We start from the raw sequence: 23,938 nt of genomic DNA, 5'->3' as shown, positions 1-23,938 counted from the left end.
GCAGGGAACCCAGCTCAATCCCAGGAACCTGATCATGACCAGAGCCGGAGGCAGATACTTAACTGACTGAGCCCTAGGTGCCCCTAAAATCGCATTTAAATTTAAAAAAAAAATTAAACTTTAGGTGTTCGTTAGATGTATTTCCTCAAATCAGCTCCTGTCACATTTTCAGTATGCCACTCAGTTTTTGTCCATATAAAGAATCTTACAGGGGCGTCTGGGTGGCTCGGTGGGTTGAAGCGTCTGCCTTCGTTCGGCTCAGGTCGATCCAGGGTCCTGGGATCGAGCCCTGCGTCGGGCTTTCTGCTCAGCGGGGAGCCTGCTTCCCTCTCTGTCTCTGCCTGCCTGCTGTTCTGTCTACTTGTGATCTCTCTCTGTCAATAAATAAATAAAATCTAAAAAAAAAAAAGAAAATCTTACACAGTTGTAATTAGTTAACTGCCTTTTTTGTTTTTTCCCCTTCTGTGTAACTTAACCTGTTTCTGTATAGTTTTAAAGTTTTTATTGTAACTCCCTGATTGTTGTGTTAATAAAATAGTATTAAACTCTTCCCCTATTGGACATCTCCTGCTGTTGCTTTTTTTTTTTTTTTAAATAAGATTTATTTGAGAGAGAATGTGAGAGCCCCCCCCTCAGTTCCCCCATTGCCCTGGAGGAGGGATAGAGGAAGAGTCTTAAGCAGATTACACGTGGCTGTGTCTCACTAATGGAGATCACCACCTGAGCCGAAACCAAGAGTTGGATGATTAATCTACTGTACCATGCCATAATTGAAATTTATTAAAGTTGGGAATATATGATGGATGATTCCTAGATGCCTTTTTTTGTTTGTTTTTGAATAGTCAACCTCTCAGCAGCAAAAGAGCAATTCTGGTGTCAGTTATTGAGAATGCTGGCAAAAAAATTAACTGAGCTTGTGGCCTTTATGTCTGATGTATTTGCTTTTTAGGAAAAGTTTCGAATGTCCAAAGAAATCATGATTTTATTTTCTTTTTATATTTCAAAAAGTGGAAATTATATATTTTTGAATCAACACGACTTTAAAATTTTAAAATAATGTCATTAGAAATTTATTTCAAATGGTGCTAAGCATTCAAAGATAAACACAGAATGGTTGTGATTTCCATTAGAGTATTTGAGTCTTAGGGTATTAAGTATAAAATTCAGAAGGAAAAAACATGGAGTTAAAAACAGGGCCTCCCTCGCATCTCTTGTCTCTTAGGCACTCAATTCTCAGAGTTAATCTCTAGTATCAGCTTGTAGATGTATTCTAGAGTTGCCTGTGCATGTTTTTTAGTTTTTTTTATTTATTTATTTATTTATTTATTTTTAATGATTTTTTTTTATTTGAGAGAGAGAGTAGAAGTGGGAGGAGGAGCAGAGAGAGAGGGAGGAGCAGACTCCCTGCTGAGCAGGGAGACAGATGTGGGGCTCCATCCCTGGCCCCCCAGATCATGACGTGAGCCACTCAGGCACCCAAGAGTTCCGAAGGTTTAGAAAAACTTAGCTGGCTGTGTTTAGAAATTTGTGAAGTATCTTACTTGAAACATGTTCGTAATCTACAGAAGGATTTTCTAAATGACTAAATCTGGGGCACCTGGCTGGTTCATTCAATACAGCACACAACTCTTTGATCTCAGGGTTGTAAGTTTGAGCCCCACATTGGGTATAGAGATTAATTAAAAAATAAAATCGTTAAAGTGATTTTAAGTCTACGATGAAAGGATTTTGTTAATGATTCATTATCTGTTTGGAAAAATTTGAGTGATCTTTTGTGCAGTAAGGATGAACTAGAATGACTTTTCTTAGATGTCCATATTCTTTTTTATGGAGTTGCTTGGTAGTTCTCTCACAATATCTGCAGGTGTTTGTGCTTTTATTATATCATCTTGGATAGTGATAAATTTGGGGGCAGTTCTCTTTTGATTTAAAGCATGGTTGTCCTAAGTTACTCTAAAGTAACTTTCAAAATAGTATCCAGTTATTGTTGGTCGGATGAGATTTTATCTTTAAATCCTATAGAGCTGTGGAGTGAAAGAGTTAATAGATTTAGTGGGGCATTGTTATGCAATGTGAGGTTTTTGAGTTAATCTGAATATTTGGATGTTTACTATTTGGGAATTTTGAAGCACCTTGCAATTAATGCCTTGTAGTAATTATTTTTAATCTTTTAAATGTTGTTTTAGAAGTTAAAAGAAGAGGCAAGTGTTAATTTTAAAGAGATTGTCAGACAAAATACTGGAGATAAATCCTTTCAGGATTTATAGCTATTTTTTTCATTTTTAGTATTTGTTGATGATTGCTTTTCCTCCTTCTTGGAATGTCAGCTCTTCAGTTTTTAGGATTTGCTTTTTTTCTTTGGAAAACCCATTCCTGTTACTCTTTTCTTTTGGATAGACTCTTCTGCAAAATTTTATTTTTATCATTTTTATTGTAGTAAAATACAATATAAAAGTACCATTTTAAGTACTTTAAAGTGTACAGTTCAGTGGCATTAAGTACATTAGCTGTTGTATGACCATTATCACCACCACTGTCTAATTCCAGGATTTTTTTTTATCAGTACCACACAATTTTAGCACCTAATTGTTCTGTGATGTTTAGCCACCACATTTTTAGGGTTATAAGAGATAAATAAGATTTAGTTTTGTTCTTAAGGACTTTACAGTCTGATGAGAGAAACAAGTAACCTAGTGTTTATGATACAGTGTGGCAGATTATATGTTTTATATCTCTATCATTAAGTTTTTTTTTTTAAATTTTTTATAAACATATATTTTTATCCCCAGGGGTACAGGTCTGTGAATCACCAGGCTTACACACTTCACAGCACTCACCAAAGCACATACCCTCCCCAGTGTCCATAATCCCACCCCCTTCTCCCAAACCCCCTCCCCCAGCAACCCTCAGTTTGTTTTGTGAGATTAAGAGTCACTTATGGTTTGTCTCCCTCCCAATCCCATCTTGTTTCATTTATTCTTCTCCTACCCACTTAAGCCCCCATGTTTCATCACCACTTCCTCATATCAGGGAGATCATATGATAGTTGTCTTTCTCTGCTTGACTTATTTCGCTAAGCGTGATAAGCTCTAGTTCCATCCATGTTGTTGCAAATGGCAAGATTTCATTTCTTTTGATGGCTGCATAGTATTCCATTGTGTATATATACCACATCTTCTTGATCCATTCATCTGTTGACGGACATCTAGGTTCTTTCCATAGTTTGGCTATTGTGGACATTGCTGCTATAAACATTCGGGTGCACGTGCCCCTTTGGATCACTAAGTTTGTATCTAGGGTAAATACCCAGTAGTGCAATTGCTGGGTCATAGGGCAGTTCTATTTTCAACATTTTGAGGAACCTCCATGCTGTTTTCCAGAGTGGCTGCACCAGCTTGCATTCCCACCAGCAGTGTAGGAGGGTTCCCCTTTCTCCGCATCCTCGCCAGCATCTGTCATTTCCTGACTTGTTGATTTTAGCCATTCTGACTGGTGTGAGGTGATATTCTATCATTAAGTTTTATTCAACCAAAATTTTACCTTGAAAAATTGTGCCCTACCGCTCCACACACTCAATTAATGTAGGCTCTTTAGTCTTTTCATTTAGGTCAATTAAGGACTCAACAAACCATCATGCCTGCTTCTGTAACAAAAAGGAAATCAGAAAATTGGTATTCGGATTTAATGCCAAATTATGAGCTCTTCTTTTCTAATGAAGCAGGGAGATGAGAGAAAACCATAATTAGCGAGAACTTCCTAGTTGTCTGCACCTATCCGCAGCTGAACTGTTTTGACTTATTCTAGTTGCAGTGACTCCTTGCTTGATTATGGTCAAATATGGCATTACACAGACATGTTTATCTCTCTCGGCAGATCATTTGAGGAATAGCTGTGTTTGGAATAACGTGTCAAGAGATTGTGTGTTCAAATTCCTTGAAATTTGGGAGTTAGCACTTAAAGTTGAATTTTTTAGCAGTTTTAGTTAAAAGCAATGTTACCAACGTTGGACAGTATTATAGGTTTTGTTTTCATTCTTCTGTTACTTATTTTCTTTAGTACGGGATTGTTTATGAAAAGTTAAACATGGATCTTTGTTTCTAAGATCCTACAGTCTTTGTAATATAGTCAGTCTGAGAAGAAGTTAATAATCCAAATGCTTTTTAATAGTATTTTAATTAGCAATTTCAGTGTTTGCTGTATAGGAAGAATTCATATTACTAGGCCTAGACTCCTCTAATAAATTATTTTTGTAGATTTAGAAAAGTCTGAATTTTTGACACAGTTTTGATTGCGGAAAAAGAATGAAAATTTAAAATAACAGCTAGTTTTATTAGATTATTAATAATTTCAGCATTTATTACTTTTGAAAAATAACTGTAGTCTTGTTCTTTCAGGGTAATCACTTTGATCAATATGAAGAAGGACATTTGGAAATTGAACAGGCATCACTTGACAAGCCTATAGAATCGGTAAGATGATCAGTGCTTAATTTTGGGTCATAGTTAGTTAGGTAGTGTTCGTGTGACACTTGATGTGAATGAATTTAAATTTATTAATTTACAGTACAGTTTAGAGTGGTTTTTTTTTGTTGTTGTTTTTGTTTTTTTGCATGCCCTACAATAATCAAATAGAGTTTGGGATGTAATCTAATATTTAATGTTTTGGGAAATTGGTCTGAAAAATCTAGAAACAACTTAGCATTTGATGAAAAAATATCATTTTGGTCCATAGTGATACTCTGTTAAAGATAGCAAGTTAAAGTTTAGTATTTTTGTAAATTGAATAAAGGAGTAAAATGTATTTTGATCCTTGAAAAGCTTCACCTTTCTTGGGGAACACAATCACGTGTGAAATGTTCCATTAGGAATAGTTGACTAATACAGTTAACCAGACACTTGTGAAAAATGACAAATTTGGTAGCTTATGTAGATGTCTGGTTTTTGTGAAAAGCTGATTCTATCTCTTTACATGGCTTAGTTTTAGATACTGATATAAAGTAATAGAACAAGGGATTTATTTTCCTGACTTAATTTTTTAAAAAAATCCCAATTTTTAAACACTATTTTCATTTTGAAAAGACTTTTATTTTTAAATTACACAGTTCATTGTTAAAAAAGTCTAAACTTGTCAGTATTGTTAGTATTTAATATTTGTGGTTAGTGTACATATTTTAATAAGGGTTTCAGTGAGTTATTGGTAAACTTGAGCAAAAATGACCAAAGAGGAAATCTTAATCTTTATAGCAGTCAAGACATATCCCCTCTCCTTTTAAGAAACATTAGCTTCTCCTCCTTCCTCAGGAAGATAAGGCAGTTTAGAGAGCACAGATATTTTAACTTTAGCTTTTATTTTCAATCTGTAACATAGTAAAGGATCAACATATATTTATGTTCCTGATTAGGTTGGTGTTGTGTGTGTGTTTGTGTGTGTGTTTAGATGTTTACAGAAATTTACACAACTTGGGGTGTTCGACATTTTTCTTCCACAGCAGTTGGCCCATATTAGCTAAGCAGCCATGATCTGGTTTGTATTGCACGGTCTGCCTTTTTTTAATTTCTTCTCTAGGGTTTCTTTCTCCCCCACCTCCCCTTCTTATTTCTGTTCTTCTGGTCCAGTGAACACTGCATATAGTACCTTCTGTCTTAATGTGCTGGCATGATGCTAGACTTAGGCATGGCAGTAATTGATGACGCATGTGATAATGCTGCAGAGGGAGAATTCATATCTGATAGTTTGCTGAAAGCCCAGTCTTGTGTTTTGATTTGAGGATATAATGCCAAGTCCACATCGCTTAGTTAAAAATCACTGAAGTGTGTGCCTTGTTTTATCACCTAGGGAATTATCACAAGGCAGAATTTTACAATGAAGTCTGTAAGCTAGCTAGATTAGTATTTTGTACTTGAAAAATAATTTAATTTTCATAGTTTAAGAACAGATAGCTATCAGAAGCAAGACCCAAGTACCATATCTACAAGGTACATGGTTAATATTCTTAAATAAGCTGCATTCTGTGGGTACTCTAAGTAGTAGGAAATTTAATTAGACTAAATTTGCATTCATTATTACTATACTCAATAAAGATTTTTTAAAAACTTTAATAAACATTTCTAAAGCAATTTAGGGCTGCATTTTAAAGTTTTGGAAAATTCCTTCCTTTTGTGTGTGAGGCTAATGCTGTTTTTCCTCTCACACTGTCCAGGATTTTTTCCAGCACATGTCATAGGAAGAATGCTATCAGAAGACAGTCTGAGTAATCATTGTTAAGTAATCTCAAAGAGTAGGAGTGGAATTGATACGTGCTCTATTTGTTGAGCAGTATTATCTTCACTTAAAATAATGAATGGTATAGTACTCAACTGGATATTTAATTTTTAAAAAATGAATAAGTGTATGTTCAGAGCTGTATATTAATAAATTATATTTCTAATGAAAATTTACTCCTGAAACAAATAAGTAAATATTATTGATGTGGTAGTTTAGGTAGTGGGAGGAGGTGCTTCCTAGTCTACATTGTGTTAGATAGAAGTGGGGACACACAACAGGAGGGATTTTATTTCTTTTACCAAATCACTGGGGATCAAATTGATTAAAGAAAGGTTTTAAAGAAACTTTTGCTAAAACAATTGGCATGAAAGTTGGTAGTGTGGTATCAATTCCCCTCTTCTCCTCCCATCCCCCACCCAAAAGAAAGTGCCCTATCACCTAAGGAATACTCACTAAATAAGTATGTTTTAGTTATATGGCTGGTTGGCTATATTGAACTCTCTTGTTCTTAGGGGGAAATGGCATTGCTTCTCACATATAGAGTCTCTGCTGAATTAAAATCTTTCTCTGCAGCAATATCTGTTGAGAGGTGCTGACTGTTTTGCTACAGCATGCAACTCAAAAGTGGCTGGAAATATGCAGCTTTGGGAGTCTACAGATCATTGCAGGAGCTAAAGGTCTAGTCATTTTTTTTTTTTAAAACAAAGGTAATCTGCAGCAGCTGGTAACCGTGGAAGTCGCTGCACAGGTTTGTGCCAAGAAATATGCCTGTGTGAAGGGTTATTGTGAGTATAGGATTAAGGTCTTTTCCATTGGTAATAGGGTAAATTTGTTGCAAACTGGCAAGATGGGGAATGCAATACAAAGACTCAATAATGTATTATGCTTTTAGTAAACTTCTGAAGTCCAGATTTGTTAGATGATACAGGTATTTCCTTTCAATCAGGAAGTGTGGGAAACACCTCAAAATCCAGCATTTATAAAGTATTTCGTAATTTTTGTTAAAAAGTTTTATTTCCCCTACTTTATTTCAACCAACCAGATATCTTTCAGTGAAATTTTTGGTCAGGAATAAAACTTTGTTCTAAGAAAATTATGAAAGAATTGCCAGACAACTTGATTAGAGAAAATGGAAAGTATTAATGTTTTACCTTTATTACAAAAAAACTTCTTAGGATTTGAATTTTAAGTTATTGCTTAATGATTTTTTTTAAGTCGCACCCATTATAATTATATGCTCTACGTTTTTAAGAAAGATAAACTACTTAGAAAACAAAACTTAATCTAAAGCCATAGATCAGTCTAGAATTCCACATAGTTCCAAGAACTGGTTGGTGTGATTTAGGATATAATGGTTTTTATTACCTTTGTCACCGACAATGAGAAATGAGATGGGGCATGATTATAAGCTATACCAAAGGCAAAATACCTGCATCATAGTAAAATTGTCACAGTTGCTGTTGGAAGTAAAACTATCATCAGCCATTAGTTGGTCTTTGTTTTACCTGATAAAAATCCTGTCTTTATAGTTCTTAGGTTGACTGAGCTGTTTAAAAAAATTAATGTACGTTTTCAAACTCCAGTTGCTGATGTTTACTTTGCTCATGTAGGGATTTAGAAGTACATGTATAATTGAGTTTTGTCATGTTGCATATCTGTTTAGATCTGTGGACTCCACTAGTTCCAAACTGTAACTATAAGACTGCTGATTTGACATTTAGCAGTGACCATATGTGGACTGCACTATAAATAATGTGCTTCTTGGAGCTGAATGGTGTAGCATTACTATATGGCTTTTCTCTCTAGTCTTCATTGTGTCATCTGTAGTGAGCTATAGATTTTTTTGTTTCGGGAATTTTTACAACTTGTTGTTTGCATGGGTTCACCTAGTAGCATTTGGTTTTTGCTTATAGAGTCTTTTAATACACAATCAGCAAAGCTTACAATCCACTCAAGAGACTTCCCATTTTTGTCACTTGAAAATGGTCTAAATGGTGTAAATTGAATGTGGCTGTCAACTGAAAGAAAATTGAGTGTGGAGTTAATAAACTCATCCAGTTACTGACATAATTGTAGTATAGTTTTCTCTTGAGACATGATATTCTGTTTCCTGCTATAAAAACTGGAATCAGACTCTTGAAATAAAATAAATTTTTATCTGTTTTTTGGCAGGGTACCATTTTACAGATTGATGGTGCTGTTGCCAAAATGGTCATTGTTATTATGATGGAATATAGTTTATGGAGCAGAAAAAATTTCTTGGGAAAATTTTCTGCTTGATAATAAATACAAGTGTTGAGGAATGGCTGAAACAATAATGAGGGGTTTTTTTTGTTTTTGTTTTTTCTGGTATTGTGTTTCAGCATGTTGATAGTTTATAATAACTTACATTTCTTGCTTTCAGAGATGTTCCCATTTAAGAATTATATTCTCCTTTCTTACACATATCATAGAAGGGAACAAAGAGTAATAACATAGCATTTTAGTTATAGATTTAACTTTAGAAATAGAAAAGAAAAAAGGCCAACTGAGATAGTAGGTATAAAAAGTTTGGGTTTTCAGTTCAGTTTCATGGTTTGAGCAGAATTAAGAAATTCATAAAGAAATTCATAAAGAAACCAAAGAAAATGCCACACTGCCACCATTTTGGTCTTGAGCACACAGAGGAACAAATAGCTTGTGGTAACTCTGAATTAAGTGGAACCCAGTTTTTTGCCTGCCTCCCTTGGGCAAAGGTCAGTTGCTTTATCAGTTAATTTAGGATGAGTATTTGCCTTTATATGCCTGGCTGGCTCAGTTCATAGAACATGCAACTCTTGATCTTGGGGTCATAAGCTTGAGCCCCATGTTGGGGGCAGAGTTTCCTTAAATAGGTAGGTAGATGGGTAGGTAGGTGGAATTGTCCTGCAGTTCTTCCATGTGCATCTAATTTAAAGCAGCCTGTTATTGTCATGCCCCTTTGTCAGTTACAAACCAGACAGTGTTAAAAAAGAAAAAGAATTCTGTTACTTATTTTTGGTTCTATGACATTACAATTAAACCTTAAATTACGTATTTTATTTTAAAATCAAACACAGTGGTTTTTTTTTAGTTTTTTTATTTTTGAAAGATTTTTTAGTCACTACTGAAGTGACTGAAATAGTAAAATGCTGCTACTTAGAGGTAAATTTAGTGCTCAGTGCCCTTGTTATGTCTAGGTTACCTGTTTGAGCTTTAAATCACTTACTCCAATTTATTGTCATAAATAACATCCATGGGAATAATTAGCAAAATCACAACTCCAGGTAGAGATAGGAGATTACTATTTTCACAGGCTTATGAGTGAGTTCCTTGTTCTTTCACTGTGAATGTTCAGTGAACATTTTGATCATTTCAGAGATAGGCAAGTCTGCTTTGTTCTACTTTGTTATGAGGTATTTTGGTGTGTCTTCCTTGTGTTACCCATTATCCCTAAGCCTATTGGATTTTTGACAAGTGTTTATAAAACTTCTTTTCTTTTTTTGGTAGGAAAAGGGACCATACTGAATACTAGCCCTTTCTGCAGAGATACAGAGCTGCCTTTTTTCCTCCAAAAGCAGGTAGTCTGGAATGATAGGAAAGGTCCAGATTTTCTGTATTAGTCATTCACTTAATCTAGGAGGTTGGTAAGGGGAAGAGGTTCTGGGAGAGGTATGTCCATTGTTTCTGTTGCCTTTTGTTGTAACCATAAGGACATAGAGTGGCATGGTAATTTTAATATAGACCCTAACATTCTGTTCCTTGTTAATAATTAGGAATATAAATTTAATTAAAGAACAGTTTTCACCTAAAGTTTGAGAAATGCCACTATCATTTGTATCAATAGCTTTTTTTTTTTTTTTGAGGTGACAGCCATCTTGAGTGGTTTTGTAAAAGTGGTGCTAATGTGTATAATCCCTAAAGTTTTCTTTTTTCTTCCTCTCCCTTTAACATTTGCTTTTCCTTTCACTGTTGTCAGTCACAACACGCTGCTCTTGAATCTCTCAGCTGGTCTTGACTCGTGAATTTACTTATGCTTTCACTCTTCTTTAATAAATACATTAATTGCAAGCAGTGAATTGAAAACAAGACAAAAAAAAAAAAAACGACCATTAGTGATTGGACAGTTTCTTACTTTGTGTTACATTTAACTGTTCTTTTGACAGCCCAGTTTTTAAAGCCAGGTTCGTATGGAAATGCTTTCACTCCACTTGCACTGCTTTTGGAAATAGCATACTGCTTCATCTGTCTGTTTATTTTAGTGCATTCATAATATAACACAGTCAGCATAATGTCTCATCTCCACTTAGCCAAAGATTGAGTTTTCTTAAATAAAAAAAGGGGGCAGCAATTTTTGTCAGCATGGTTTAATATCCTAAATCTCTGTGCCAAGTATAGTTGTAAAATTATAGATATAAAAGTAGCTGATTAAAAGATTAAACAATAATTTAGTCAACTACATAATCTTAGAGTCATTCTGCTATCCTTGTCCTTTCCATAGTTACTTACTTTTAGGAGTTATGATATAAAGTAAGGATTTTATGTACAGGTAAGTTTATATTTATGGTAGGATAATAAAGACTTCTTCATTTCCTGCTAACACTACTTGTATTAAGACTTTAATTATTTTTTAAGTTTTTTAAGTCTAGTAATGTGGAAGTCTTCAACTGAGTTTATACATAACCATGGCATTTTCAAATTCTTTTAGTTCCTGGCAAAAAGTAATTTCTAGTGACCTTTTGTGTACCATATTGATATTTTATCTATATGTTTAAAACAAGAGTATCTTGTTTTTTTTTTATATATATATATTTTATTTATTTGACATAGAGAGAGAAATCACAAGTAGGCAGATAGGCAGGCAGAGAGAGGGGAGAAAGCAGGTTCCCTGCAGAGCAGAGAGCCCGATGTGGGGCTCGATCCCAGGACCCTGGGATCATGACCCGAGCTGAAGGCAGAGGCTTTAACCCACTGAGCCACCCAGGTGCCCCAAGAGTATCTTGTTTTAGAAACAAATTTTCTTCGTCTTTTTTTTTTTTTTTTGAAACAGATTTTCCATTATTGTTTGCTCCTTTTTTTTTTTTTTTTTTTTTTTAATGTACGGAGATCTGCACCACCCTCCGACCTCCAGCCTAATCACTGAAGTAATCAGTTGCTCAGCCAAGTTTTCCTGTTTGCAGTTTGCATGTTATAAACTTGTGGAAGGAAACTGTCCCCACAGCCCCCAACTTAAAAAGAACATTGGGGAGGCTTACTCTTCCTCTTCTAATTTACCGTCTGAAAAGAAAAATAACAATAAAATAATTTTTTTCTTCTATAATTTTAAAGACCATTTTATCTATGAATAGGGAGCTAGAAGATAAAAAACAGTTTTAACAGGAGATGTTTGATTTTAAATCAGTAATTCGTGGCTTTAACTTTTTAGATGGATTCAGGAAATAGATTATTTTCTTTTTGTGTGTGTATATTTTTTGTTGTTGGGTTGTTGATGTTGCTTTTAGGAAATAGATTATTTTTAAATGGTGATACCAGGTTAGTACTGTAAATTACATTTTAATGCATAGAGAACCCTTTGTGTTTGTTATTTGAAAGTGTTCCCATGAGTTTAGGAGCATTTTAGCTGACATAGTTAATGGTTATATTAGTTTCGTCTCCATACTTTATAATATTTGTAAAAAGCAAACGGGACAAAGATATGCAGAGGTTTCTAAGATCTTGAACCCTTACACAGAAGCTGACATTAATTGTTGTTTCTGGTATCTTTTCATACAATTTACATTAAAATACCTTTTCTGATGTGCTCCTAGGAAGATGAGACATTATGTATATTGATTTTTTCCCCCTACATGCACTAATGGTTCTTTACTGTTAACTTATTGCTAGGCCTGTTTCATTCTAACATTTTAGCATTTTTGTTAGATTACATGTTGAAATGCATCACTCAGTCTGTGCTTGAGCTCATTTTATTTTTCTGTTTAATCAATTTAATTTCTTGTTTTACTAACCTCACTGTTTTTTCAGTTTAATATTGGCTGCATGCTAGTTAAATATTTATATATTTTATATATATATATATATATATTAAAAAAACCAATCAAGTCTAGCCTGGATTTTGCTCTGATTGTGTTTTCATTTCTAGTGGTGGGGCAGTCTTACACTTACAACTTACTTTGTATCATGAAAGCCTGACACATAAACAAAATAACTAAACACAGTGTAGATTTTCTTTAAAAAAAAAATCTTAAAGTGGTGCTGTCTAGGTGGTGGATATGATTGTATAAGTACCTTGATTTTATGCTTTTTAATGTTAGTTTTAAACTTCATAAATGTATTCTTCCCCTTTTCCCTTCCTTTTTTTCTCCTTTTTGAAATGTTATGTACAAAAGTTGCCCAGCACACCATCAGAAAGGACCCTTACCCCTATGTTCTTCCCATATAAAATATTGGCCAGCATTTCTTTTTACATTAATGCCCCTTTTATTGGGCACATTTACCCTATTATTAGCATCTTTTTGCATGCAATATGTAGAATTATCTCTTGCTCGTCACCTGTTTAAATGTCACTAGGAAGGGAAGAATATATTATTGGAATATTTTTGGTTTGTCTCTCTGTTCTGTCTGTCAGGATAATATTGGACATCGCTTACTCCAGAAACATGGGTGGAAGCTGGGCCAGGGATTGGGAAAATCTCTTCAGGGTAAGTTTTTTAAATGTACAAAAAGAAAGAAAGAAAAAAAATGTTTTTGATTTGATCTTATGCTTGAATATATTGATTGTCTTTTTTTTTCCCCCTTAAGTGTTTGGGCTTTTCCCCCCTGACTTTTCTCCCCTAGAACAGTCTATATTTTTCCTATAACTGTATTTTAAGTTACTATTATGCTAGTAGTTTGCAAGAGTAAACTGCTATGTCATGAATACTTTCAGGTCAAACATTGTGTGTGTATGGCTGGACTGGTTTTAAATTTTTTTGGTGGGGGCGATGGGTGATGGGTGGGTAGAGTAAAAGAAACACACTGTCTCAGAGTGTGCTTTCTTTGTGTCATTTAGCGATGTTGTATTGTGACCTCAGTATTATAAAAGGAGCCATTCAACAGCAGAATTTAATTTTTGCCTTTCCAAAGCTGGTGATTGCCCATGGTTCTTTTTCTCTGCAGTCAGAAGCCACATAGTAGTAGAGAGAAGAATTAACCCACATGAAACAAAAAATGGAAGCAGAAGTTTGTTTCTTAAGACTCTCTGAGCAGAGGTCAATTTCTCAGGTTCAGATCAGGCTCTGAAAAATATATGACTTAAAATTTCCATTGCATTTGTTTTTCTTTTAACTGTAGTAATCATTTGGATAAAAACAAAATACTAACATTCTGCTTTTGAGTACTTGTTAGTTGGAAACCAACTCCGTTCACTTTTTAGCTCCTTCATGTTCATGAGCTACTATTTATTCTTCGTGGATATGAACACTACTTCAGAAATGATGGGAATCATTGCACTACTACTTCTGGTCATGGGGAGGGGTCTCATTGTATAAAGGGATCTTTGAGGAGAGGTTTACTTTTATTGACTAATTCTTTGAGTTTTGGAAATAGATTTTTACATTTTGGGAAGTCTAATCAACTCAGTTGTATGTGTTAAGGGCACAGGATAGGGCATAAAGTAGAATGTTCTAGTCTTTAAAACCTTTGCTTTTTTTTTAAGATTTTATTTTTTTGAGGGAGAGTTGGGGGTGGGAGGGAGGAGCAGAGGGAGAGGGCCAAGCAGACTCCGTACTGAGTGTGGAGCCTGATGAGGGGCTCAGATTCACAACCCTGAGATCATGACCTGAGCTGAAACTAAGAGTTGGACACGCAGCTGACTGAGCTACCCAGGTGCCCCCTAAAACCTTTGCTTTTTAAATTATAATCCTAGTAGTTCTATTAAAATTAGTATTTATTACTAAGCAGTAATCTGTTTTGGGGGGGAGATAGAAAGATTTGATTACCATTAAACTTGTTTTCTCAGTGGCACAAGAACTCATTACAAAATGACTTCATAATGAGTTGGTACAAAAAGTACAGTTAAGAGCAAATTTGTTTGAATCCCAGAATTTTTCATTTGTAAGCATTAGAGACTTAACACCTAGCAGAGGAAAAGAAAGAGTAAGAGAAAGTGAATTTAAGAAAAGGAAGGTAATTGAATACTCACTTGTTTTTCAGTGATAGAAAAATTTCATTTTTACCTTAAGGATACTGTAGGGGCGCCTGGGTGGTTTAGTTGGTTGAGTTTCTACCTTCGCTTGTGTCATGGTCCCAGGATCCTGGGATCAGCCTGCATGAGGCTCCCTGCTCAATGGAGACCTGCTTCTCCTTCTCCCTCTGCCATTCCCTGTGTTTGTGCTCTCTGGCTCTCTCTATCAAGTAAATGAGTACTAAAAACAAACAAACAAACAAAAACCCAAAACTGTAGAATTTTGGTTGTGTTTTGAGCTTTGAGCTCCTTGAAAAGAGTTTTTATTCATATTTTGACTCCCATCTTCATCGTTGCAGGCATACAGTAAACATTTAATGAATCTTAAGTCCCTTATTCATCTAAATTAAAAGGGAATTTGAAGCCCGTATCTTTTTTCTTTTTAATTGTGGTAAAAATTACTATCTTAACCTTCTTTTTCCATCTTAACCATTTTATTATTTTTATGTTTTTAAAAGATTTTATTTATTTATCTGAGAGGGAGAGAGAGAGCACATGAGTGAGCAAGAGCATAAGAGCAGGGAGAGGGAGAAGCCGACTCCCTGCCTAGCAGGGAGCCCAGTGCAGGCTGGATCCCAGGCTCCTGAGATCATGACTTTGCCACCCAGGCACCCCTCATCTTAAACGTGACTTAAACATTTTAACACTACCATCAGTAATGTTCACTAAATTCACAGTTATTGTGCAAAGCCCATCTGTTTTGAATGGCTGGTACTGTATCTTTACCCTGGAGAAGAATGGAATCTTATTGTATTACCAGTGTTAAAGGCTGAGTTTAATGGTCTTGTAAATGGATCTTGATTTTTTTAGTGTCAGATTCAGCAGTGTGCATACTTCTCTTGCATAGTTTTCTCTGTAATAACCACATGATCTAGCCTAGAATGTGGCCACATTTATGGCATGTAACATGACAGATTTTTTTTCATTGTACCAAACCTTTACTACAGATAACCATTGAAGAAAAATGGTTATCTAGTCGATCTAGTGAAAATGATAATGCCTTTTTAGTATTTCATAGCATGTAATTTCTAGGCTCATCGCTTTGTAAATTCTGTCAGTTCTCCTTTTTATTTGGTTTTAGGGCTCTAACATCTTTAACATAGCCATCCACAGGGCGCCTGGGTGGCTCAGTGGGTTAAGCCTCTGCCTTCAGCTCAGGTCATGATCTCAGGGTCCTGGGATTAAGCCCCCCATTGGGCTCTCTGCTCAGCGGGGAGCCTGTTTCTCCCTCTCTCTCTGCCTGCCTCTCTACTTCTGATCTCTCTCTCTGTCAAATAAATAAAATTTAAAAAAAAAAAATAGCCATCAACTAAAATTTAAACCTGATCTCTTCAGGATATTTTGTTAACATTTAAAAATTATTTCTACCAGGGGTGCCTGGGTGGCTCACTCAGTTGGTTAAGTGTCTGCCCTTGGCTTGGGTTATGATGTCATGGTCCTAGGATGGAACCCTAGTCTGGTTCCCGGCTCAGCGGGGAGTCAGCTTCTCCCTCTTCCCCTGCCCCTCCACCCCTCTCCTTTTCTCTCTCTCTCTCAAATAAATAATCTTCAAAAAAAAATTATTATTCATCCAAGGTTTTTACAAAGAGTGTCATCCTTGGAGGTTATGGTGCAAACATCTTGTCACTGGATAGATTGGGAAATAGAGTATGCTGACTCTGGAATGAGATTATCTGTGGCAGGGTAGAGTTTTGTACTTTATAAATTGGGTTTATTTTTGTACTCAAATTTCCTTTATTCTTACCACTTTTTCTCTCCCTTAGTATTAAGATATTTCAGAAGTTTTTTTTTTTTTTTTAAGATTTTATTTATTTATTTGACAGAGAGATCACAAGTAGGCAAAGAGGCAGGCAGAGAGAGAGGGGGAGGGAAGCAGGCTCCCCACTGAGCGAAGAGCCCAATGCGGGGCTCCATCCCAGGACTCTGGGATCATGACCTGAGCTGAAGGCAGAGGCTTCAACCCACTGAGCCATGCAGGCACCCCAAGATATTTCAGAAGTTTTTAAAAAAAGAACTTTTATTGTGTGTGGCAGATAAGTGATTGCTAGTATTTTAAAAAAAGACTTGCAGAAAAGATACATTGACAAGGTGTCTGAAGGGAACACCACAGAGAAAAAATTTCTTATGGACACTTGCTTATTATAGAGGCAGAGGATGTATTTAATTTGGAATAAAGCAACAATGAATGAATGATAGTTGTATTTTGTGGCAATTGGACTAGATTTGTTTCTTGAAATTGTTTTATAACCTTCTGGAAGGTTTAAAATGGAATGGAGGGGTGCCTGGGTGGCTCAGTGGGTTAAGCATCTGCCTTCAGCTCAGGTCATGATCTCAGGGTCCTGGGATCGAGCCCCGCATCAGGCTCTCTGCTCAGCAGGGAGCCTGCTTCTCTCTCTCTCTCTCTCTGCCTGCCTCTCTACCTACTTGAGATCTCTGTCAAATAAATAAATAAATTTTTTTTAAAAAACCTTAAGGCCAGGCAGAAGCAAGATTAATTTTCTCAAAATCTATAACAAAAAGATTTTCTCGAGGCCGTTAAAAAAAAAAGTTAGTATGATGCAAGATAAATGGTATCTCTGCCTACTTGTGATCTCTCTCTCTGTCAAATAAATAAAAGTCTTAAAAAAAATGGAATGAAATGCAGCTCAAATCTTTATTTTGCTGTGAAATGTGTAATCAGTAGGTGTAGCTCAGACGTGGGGTACCTAAACTCCCTTTGTTACATTGTCTAGGTGCTTTTTGATGATTTGGGGTTTTTTTGTTTTTTGTTTTTAAATCACAAGCAAAAGTTCAGCCCCTGGGAAAAATAAATGAGGTCTGATATTGTTTCATAGCTCACCCTGTCTAGAAGGTTCAATCAGTAATAGACAACCAACACATAATTACTGAGATAATAATGCATTCTAGCTATACTGGCTATAAATAGCATAAGCCAGGGACAGAGTAGGTAAGAAATTGTTCCTGTTCCCCAAGTCTTACTCTTTTAAACTATTGTAGGTTTTGAAGGTTTCTTGAGTTTTATACTTTTATGTACTTGTTTCATGTTTAGAATTAAGTATGTGATCAGTCTGAATATGTAATTGACAAATCACTCCAAGTTCATTGAATGTAGGGCATCTTGTGTAGTTTTGTGTAAAAGTACTTGGTGTAGGATGTGAAAGCAGTGTGAGCAGCATTTCGAAATACAAGATCTAGGTTTGAGTTTGGCTCTGCCTCATATTTTAAGTAAAGGAACAAGTTACCATCATGGAGCTATTTTTTAAGTCCAGTAAATTTCAGTCCAATAAAATCTTTGCTCATTTATTCAGTTACGGGGTGAAGTAAGTTAATATAAATTATGAATTCGCTTTATTAAAACTATAAAATGCTACGTAGATGCTGATTGCTGTTAACACCCTTGCTGTATAGATTTAGATGTTTGAATTGAACTGGAGATAATCCATCTGTAGGTCCTTTTTTTTACCGACTTCAAGTAATCTGTACACCTGTTGTGGGGCTTGAACTCACAACCTGAGATCAAGAGTCATATACTCACTGACTGAGCCAGCCCGGTGCCCCCCATCTTTAGGTCTTAATCAGAAACCTAAATATAATAAAAAAAAAAAAAATAGAGGGGCACCTGGGAGGCTCAGTTGGTTAAGTGTCTGCCTTCGGCTCAGGTCATGATCCCAGGGTCCTGGAATTTAGCCCCACATGGGGCCCCCTGTTCAGCAGGGAGCCTGCTTCTCACTCTCCCTCTGCTGCTCCCCATGCCCATACTCACTTTATCAAATAAATAAATAAAATCTTAAAAAAAAAAAAAGTAGAGAAGCACTGTCTTGCTAGTCTGTATTTCCCAGAATTTACAGTATAGTAGCTATAATGTCCTCAGTATGTGCTAGATAATTGACTCCCAGATCTGTATTTTTAGTGCCCTGTGCATTTTAGGCTCTCTGAACCCCTTATTTTGGTGTCTCTTTCACTAATTCTGAGATCATTAGTTATTGCCACTTCTGAGCCTAATTTGCACAATATAAGAAGAGCCCTAATCACTTAACAGTGGCATTGGGAAAACTGGTGAGCCACCCAGAAAAAAAAAGTTGGATCTTCACTGTGCTGCCTTACCCTGACATACATTCAAGATGGATAAAATATTTAAATGTTAAAAAAAAATAAGATTTTTAGGGTGTGCACTGGGATAATTATTTTATTTTACTTTATTTACTTTTAAAGATTTTATTTGAGAGAAAGCACAAGTAGAGAGGGAGGGGCAGAGGGAGAGGGAGAAACAGACTCCCCGCTGAGCTGGGAGCCCCATGTGGGACTCCATCCTAGGACCCTGGGATCATGACACAAGCAGAAGACAGACATTTAACCGACTGAGCCACATAGGCACCCCAGTAATTATTATTTTAAAAATAATGTTGGAGCCATGCCTGGGTGGCTTATTTGGTTTAGTGGCTGCCTTTGGCTTGGGTCATGATCCTAAGGTCCTGGTGTCGAGTCCTGCATCAGGCTCCTTGCTCAGTGGGGAGTCTGCTTCTCGCTCTGCCTGCCACTCTCCCTGCTTGTGCTGTCTCTCTATCTCTCTCTGTCTGTCTCTCTGACAAATAAAATAAATAAAATCTTGAAAAAACAAATAAAAATAATGTTGAAGGAGCACCTGGTTGGCTCAGTTGGTAGCACATGCGACTCTTGATCTTGAGGTCATGAGTTCAAGCCCCACGTTGGGCATAGAGCTTACTTAATAATGTTGGAATAAGGATTTTTTTTAAATTAACATATAAGGTATTATTTGCCTCAGGGGTACTGGTTTGTGAATCATAAGTCTTAAACAATTCACAGTACTCACCATAGCACATACCCTCCCCAGTGTCCATAACCCAGCCACTCTATTCCTCCCCTCCCCACCCTCCAACAACCTTCAGTTTGTTTTCTGAGTTGAGTCTCTTATGGTTTGTCTCCCTCCTGATCCCATCTTGTTTCATTTTTTCCCTCCCTACCGCCATAACCCCCTGCCCTATCTCTCAAATTCCTCATGTCAGAGAGCTCATGTGACAGTTGTCTTAGAATGAGAACATTTTTAATTTTATATGAGATTAGACATGTTCAAGTTGGTATGGATGTAGACCTCTTTTTTTCTTTTCTTTTCTTTTCTTTCTTTCTTTCTTTTTTTTTTTTTTTAAGATTTTATTTATTTATTTGACAGACAGGCACCACAAGTAGGCAGAGAGGCAAGCAGAGAGAGAGAGGAGGAAGCAGGCTCCCTGCTGATTAGAGAGCCCGATGTGGGGCTCGATCCCAGGACCCTGGGATCATGACCTGAGCCGAAGGCAGAGGCTTTAACCCACTGAGCCACCCAGGTACCCCTAGACCTCTTCTTTTCTAAGTTTAACCCCAAACCCAGAAGCCATTAAAAAAGGATACATTTTACTATATTTCATTGTAAATAAAACAAAAGAAAAAACAAACAACAAATGGGGAAAATATTTGCAATATCTCATTATAGACAAAGGACAAGTTTCCTTCATGTATTTATCTATTGCATGAAAGACTTACAGCCTAAAGAGATGATATGAATGTTGTTTGTAGAAGAGTAATGCAAATGATCTTTTATTTTTAAAGATTTTATTTATTCATTTGACAAAGAGAGACACATCGAAAGAGGGAACACAAGCAGGGAGAGTGGGAGAGGGAGAAGCAGTCTCCCCACAGAGCAGTGAGCCCAAGGTGGGGCTCGATCCTAGAACCCTGGGATCATGACCCAATCCGAAGGCACACTTCAACAACTGAGCCACCTAGGTGCCTCGCAAATGATCTTTAAGTGTATGAAAATACTCTGTTCTTTTCATAAGAGAAATATGCATTTTAATAACCACAAGATACAATTTTTCACTTTTGCATTGGAAAGGTTAAAAAAAAATTTCCCTGGTCATAATTTGGGAAAACAGGGATTTACATCATAGTCAGTAAGAATAAATTGGTAAACCACTGCAGAGAACAATCTGAATTACTTAAAGATTAAAACGCATGTATCCTGAGGCACCTGGGTGGCTCAGTCAGTTGGATGTCTGGCTCTTGATTTCAGCTCGGGTTGTGATCTTGGGTCATGAGATCCAGGCCTGTGTTGGGCTCCACCCTCAGCGGGAAGTCTGCTTGGGGTTCTCTGTCTCCCTCTATTCCTCACCCCCTCAAATATATAAATCTTTTAAAATAAAATGCGTGTATTCTTGAGGTCAGCAATCCTGATTTTCTGTTCTTCACTTACTCTTTGAAATGCACAAAATAATGTTTCATCAAGGTTATTACGTCATGTTGTTTTGTGATCATGAAAGATTGGAAACAGTCCACCACATATCATTGATTCCAAGACTTTTTTTTTTCATATTTTAATAAAGGTAAAATTAATTGCATCTTAATGGAATTATAGTTATAATTGGCAGCTGTTAAATTTCTTTCAGGCATATAAAATATTGTGTTTGTGGTTAATGGCATTTTGGATTTGAAGAAATAGAGTACTAAAATTGTATAAAGGGAAACCATGCTGCTTTAAAGGGATGGAAGTAGCTTAGTATTTGGTATATGTAGAACAATTTCCAAGGTACATTAAGTAGAAAACAATGTACAGAACAATGTGTGGTATATATTAAACTGCCATTTGTGGTAACTACATACATAGATACACACACACACACACACACATTTATATATATCTCCAGCTTAAAATTGTTCCCCAGAATCAGACCACCTACCTGTGTGAAGACCTTATTTAGGTACCTGTTCATCGTTATTTAAAATGAGTTATTTGTTAACTCCCAAAACCCCAGGCAGTTTTCAAAATACAGCTCTCTATTTGTGAATTAAAAAAAAAGTTGCCAGGGCGCCTGGGTGGCTCAGTGGGTTAAGCCGCTGCCTTCGGCTCAGGTCATGATCTCAGGGTCCTGGGATCGAGTCCCGCATCGGGCTCTCTGCTCAGCAGGGAGCCTGCTTCCTCCTCTCTCTCTACCTGCCTCTCTGCCTGCTTGTAATCTCTCTCTGTCAAATAAATAATAAATAAAATCTTTAAAAAAAAAAAAAAGTTGCCAGGGGGGTACCTGGGTAGCTCATTCGGTTAAGCAGCTCAGTTGGTTAAGCATCTGCCTTTGGCTCAGGTCATGATCCCAGAGTCCTGAGATTGAATCCTGCCTGCTTCTCCCTCTGCCTGCTGTTCCTCCTGCGTGTGCTCTCTTTGACAAATAAATATATAAAAATATTATTAAAAAATAAATACCAAAAAATATATAAATATAAAATATTTTTAATTGCTAGGATATAAAGGGCTTAAACATTTCTTCTTTATTGCCAAGTAATTAATATGGTTGTATAGTAACATGTCTGTCCCTTTTGTTGACACTTAAGCTTTTCCAAAATTCTGGTGTATGTGAAATGTAGTTCTAGATTACTCACATACCTTTTTCTTTAAAATGCCAAATTAGATTTTTGAGAATGAAATGTAAATATTTTACTATATAAAATCTTTGGCTGAATATATCGTGTTGAGAGCCATGAACTGAAGCATTCCAGTACGAAACCTTCAACAGGTACATCCTATGAGGTATACCTATATATTTATGTTTGTATTTTCTTGACTGTGCAGAGAAAAATCCTTGTAAATGCACACTCTGAGGGAAACTGAGTTGCTTTTTATTGTATCCTTTTAAAACTGATACACTTATATTGCTGTTCATTTATTTTAAGATTTTTTAAAAATTTATTTGACAGAGAATGAAAGAGTACAAGCAGGCTGAGAAGCAGACAGAGGGAGAGGAGAAGCAGACTCCCCACTAAGCAGAGAGCCCCACGTGGGACTCCATCCCAGGACCCTGGGATCATGACCCAAGCCAAAGGCAGATGCTTAACTGACTAAGCCACCCAGGCACCCCTACTTACATTGCTATTTAGAAATACAAACGTTGGGGCACCTAGGTAGCTCAGTTAGTTAAGTATCTAACCCTTGATCTCAGTTCAGGTCTTGATCTCAGGGTCGTGAGTTCAAGCTCCATGTTGGGCTATACTCTGGGCATGGAGCTTACTTTAAAAATATGTATATAGAGAAAATTGTTTTGAAAAAGAGTAGGCAAAATTAGAGCAGAGTTGTAAAGTAGGGTGTGTTGTTTGTTTTCATGTATATGTCCCCCCCATCCCTGTTCTATTTTCAGTTAACAAATAAATGGTGAATATAGGTGGGTAGGGTCTGTATTAGTAATAACAGTGTTCTTACTACATTTTATGACTGAAGGAAAACTAGACTTGGATTCAATAGCACAGAATAGAAATACATAGTATTACATTTTAGATTTGGGGTGCCTGAGTGGATCATTTAGTTAAGCACTGACTCTTGATTTCAGCTCAGGTCATTATCTCAGGGCTATGAGATCAAACCCAGCATTGGGCTCTGTGCTGGGCATGGAGCCTGCTCAAGATTCTCCACCCTCCCACGCCCTCCCTTAAAAAACAAAAAAAAAGAAAAAGAAAAAAAAATAGACCTTTTTGTTAAACTAGATTGTTGATCTTCACTAACTTTCTAAGAAAAATCATTCTTTGGATGAGAAAAATAAGTTTTCCTTTTTTTTTTTTTTTTTTTTTTTTTAATTTTATTTTTAAGCAATCTCTGTACTCCGTGTAGGGCTGAAACTCACAACCTTAAGATCAGGAGTTGTATGCTCTGCTCTCCTGAGCCAGCCAGGCATCCATAAGCTTTAATAGTATAATGACATAGATAAATTTTGTGGGTAGAGTCTTTGTAAAATCTAAGTTGTTGTCATTTTATATTAGTTTCCCTTTGAAATTTATTTTCCTTTGGGAAAAGGAAATTATGCTTGGTACATATTATGTGCCAAACATTGATTTAAAATCTAAATGTTTTGTATGTTCCACTTAATGAAATATTATTAGTATAATCATTTCATAAATGAAGGAACAGTTTTGGAAAGGTCATAGGTACTGAGTCTCTGCCATTCAAGTATAAGCATGACTTTGAAATCAATGTTCCTATATGTATACCTTTTCTCAGAAAAAGCTGGTAACTGGAAATAAGAGTAGTTGGGGGAGGATAGACGTATAGGACTACTTGTTTCTATGTATAGAGATAGTCACATTTAAAAGATACATCAGAAGACATTAAATATGTGTTAAGTTTGTGGCAAAATAATTAGAAAAGAAGTGGCAAGTTTTTAAAATGAAAATTTGGAACAGTTAAATGCAGAAAGCTATTTTATCATTCCAGTACCCTTTTTTTTTAAGTGAATCTAGGTAAACTTTTATTATATTTATATATCTTTTTAAAAGATTTTGTTAAGTAATCTCTACACCTAACCTGTGCTTAAACTCACAACCCTGAGACCAAGAGTCGTGTGTTCTTCTGACTGAGCCAGCCAGCGCCACCCCCCACAGCCCGCTTTTTTAACCAAGAAAAAAGTGAACTAGTTACAGAAGTGA

At 36.1% G+C, this 23,938-nt stretch overlaps 1 protein-coding gene across 6 annotated transcripts in view; it reads left to right on the top strand.

The window, feature by feature from the left end:
* The window catches only part of GPATCH8 (G-patch domain containing 8), a 110,168-nt gene that overhangs the window by 19,079 nt on the left and 67,151 nt on the right, over positions 1 to 23,938 (top strand). For 2 of the 6 annotated variants that reach the window (XM_082706313.1, XM_082706315.1), the window contains exons 1-4: positions 4,403 to 4,469; positions 5,489 to 5,523; positions 10,428 to 10,445; positions 12,887 to 12,959. Coding sequence is in view for 1 of the 6 variants with exons in the window: in XM_082706311.1 (XP_082562437.1) it covers positions 4,395 to 4,469; positions 12,887 to 12,959 (148 nt within the window). In the remaining 5 variants the exon portion in view is untranslated. Of the gene's footprint in view, positions 1 to 4,394; positions 4,470 to 5,488; positions 5,524 to 10,427; positions 10,446 to 12,886; positions 12,960 to 23,938 lie in introns of those variants that run through there. The other 4 variants (XM_082706311.1, XM_082706312.1, XM_082706314.1 and 1 more) reach the window with 3 other exon arrangements.

Source organism: Mustela nivalis, assembly GCF_964662115.1.
Source record: "Mustela nivalis genome assembly, chromosome: 17".
NCBI lineage: Eukaryota > Metazoa > Chordata > Mammalia > Carnivora > Mustelidae > Mustela > Mustela nivalis.
The sequence above is the reverse complement of the archived record's forward strand: the minus strand, read 5'-3'. Positions and strand labels throughout refer to the sequence as shown.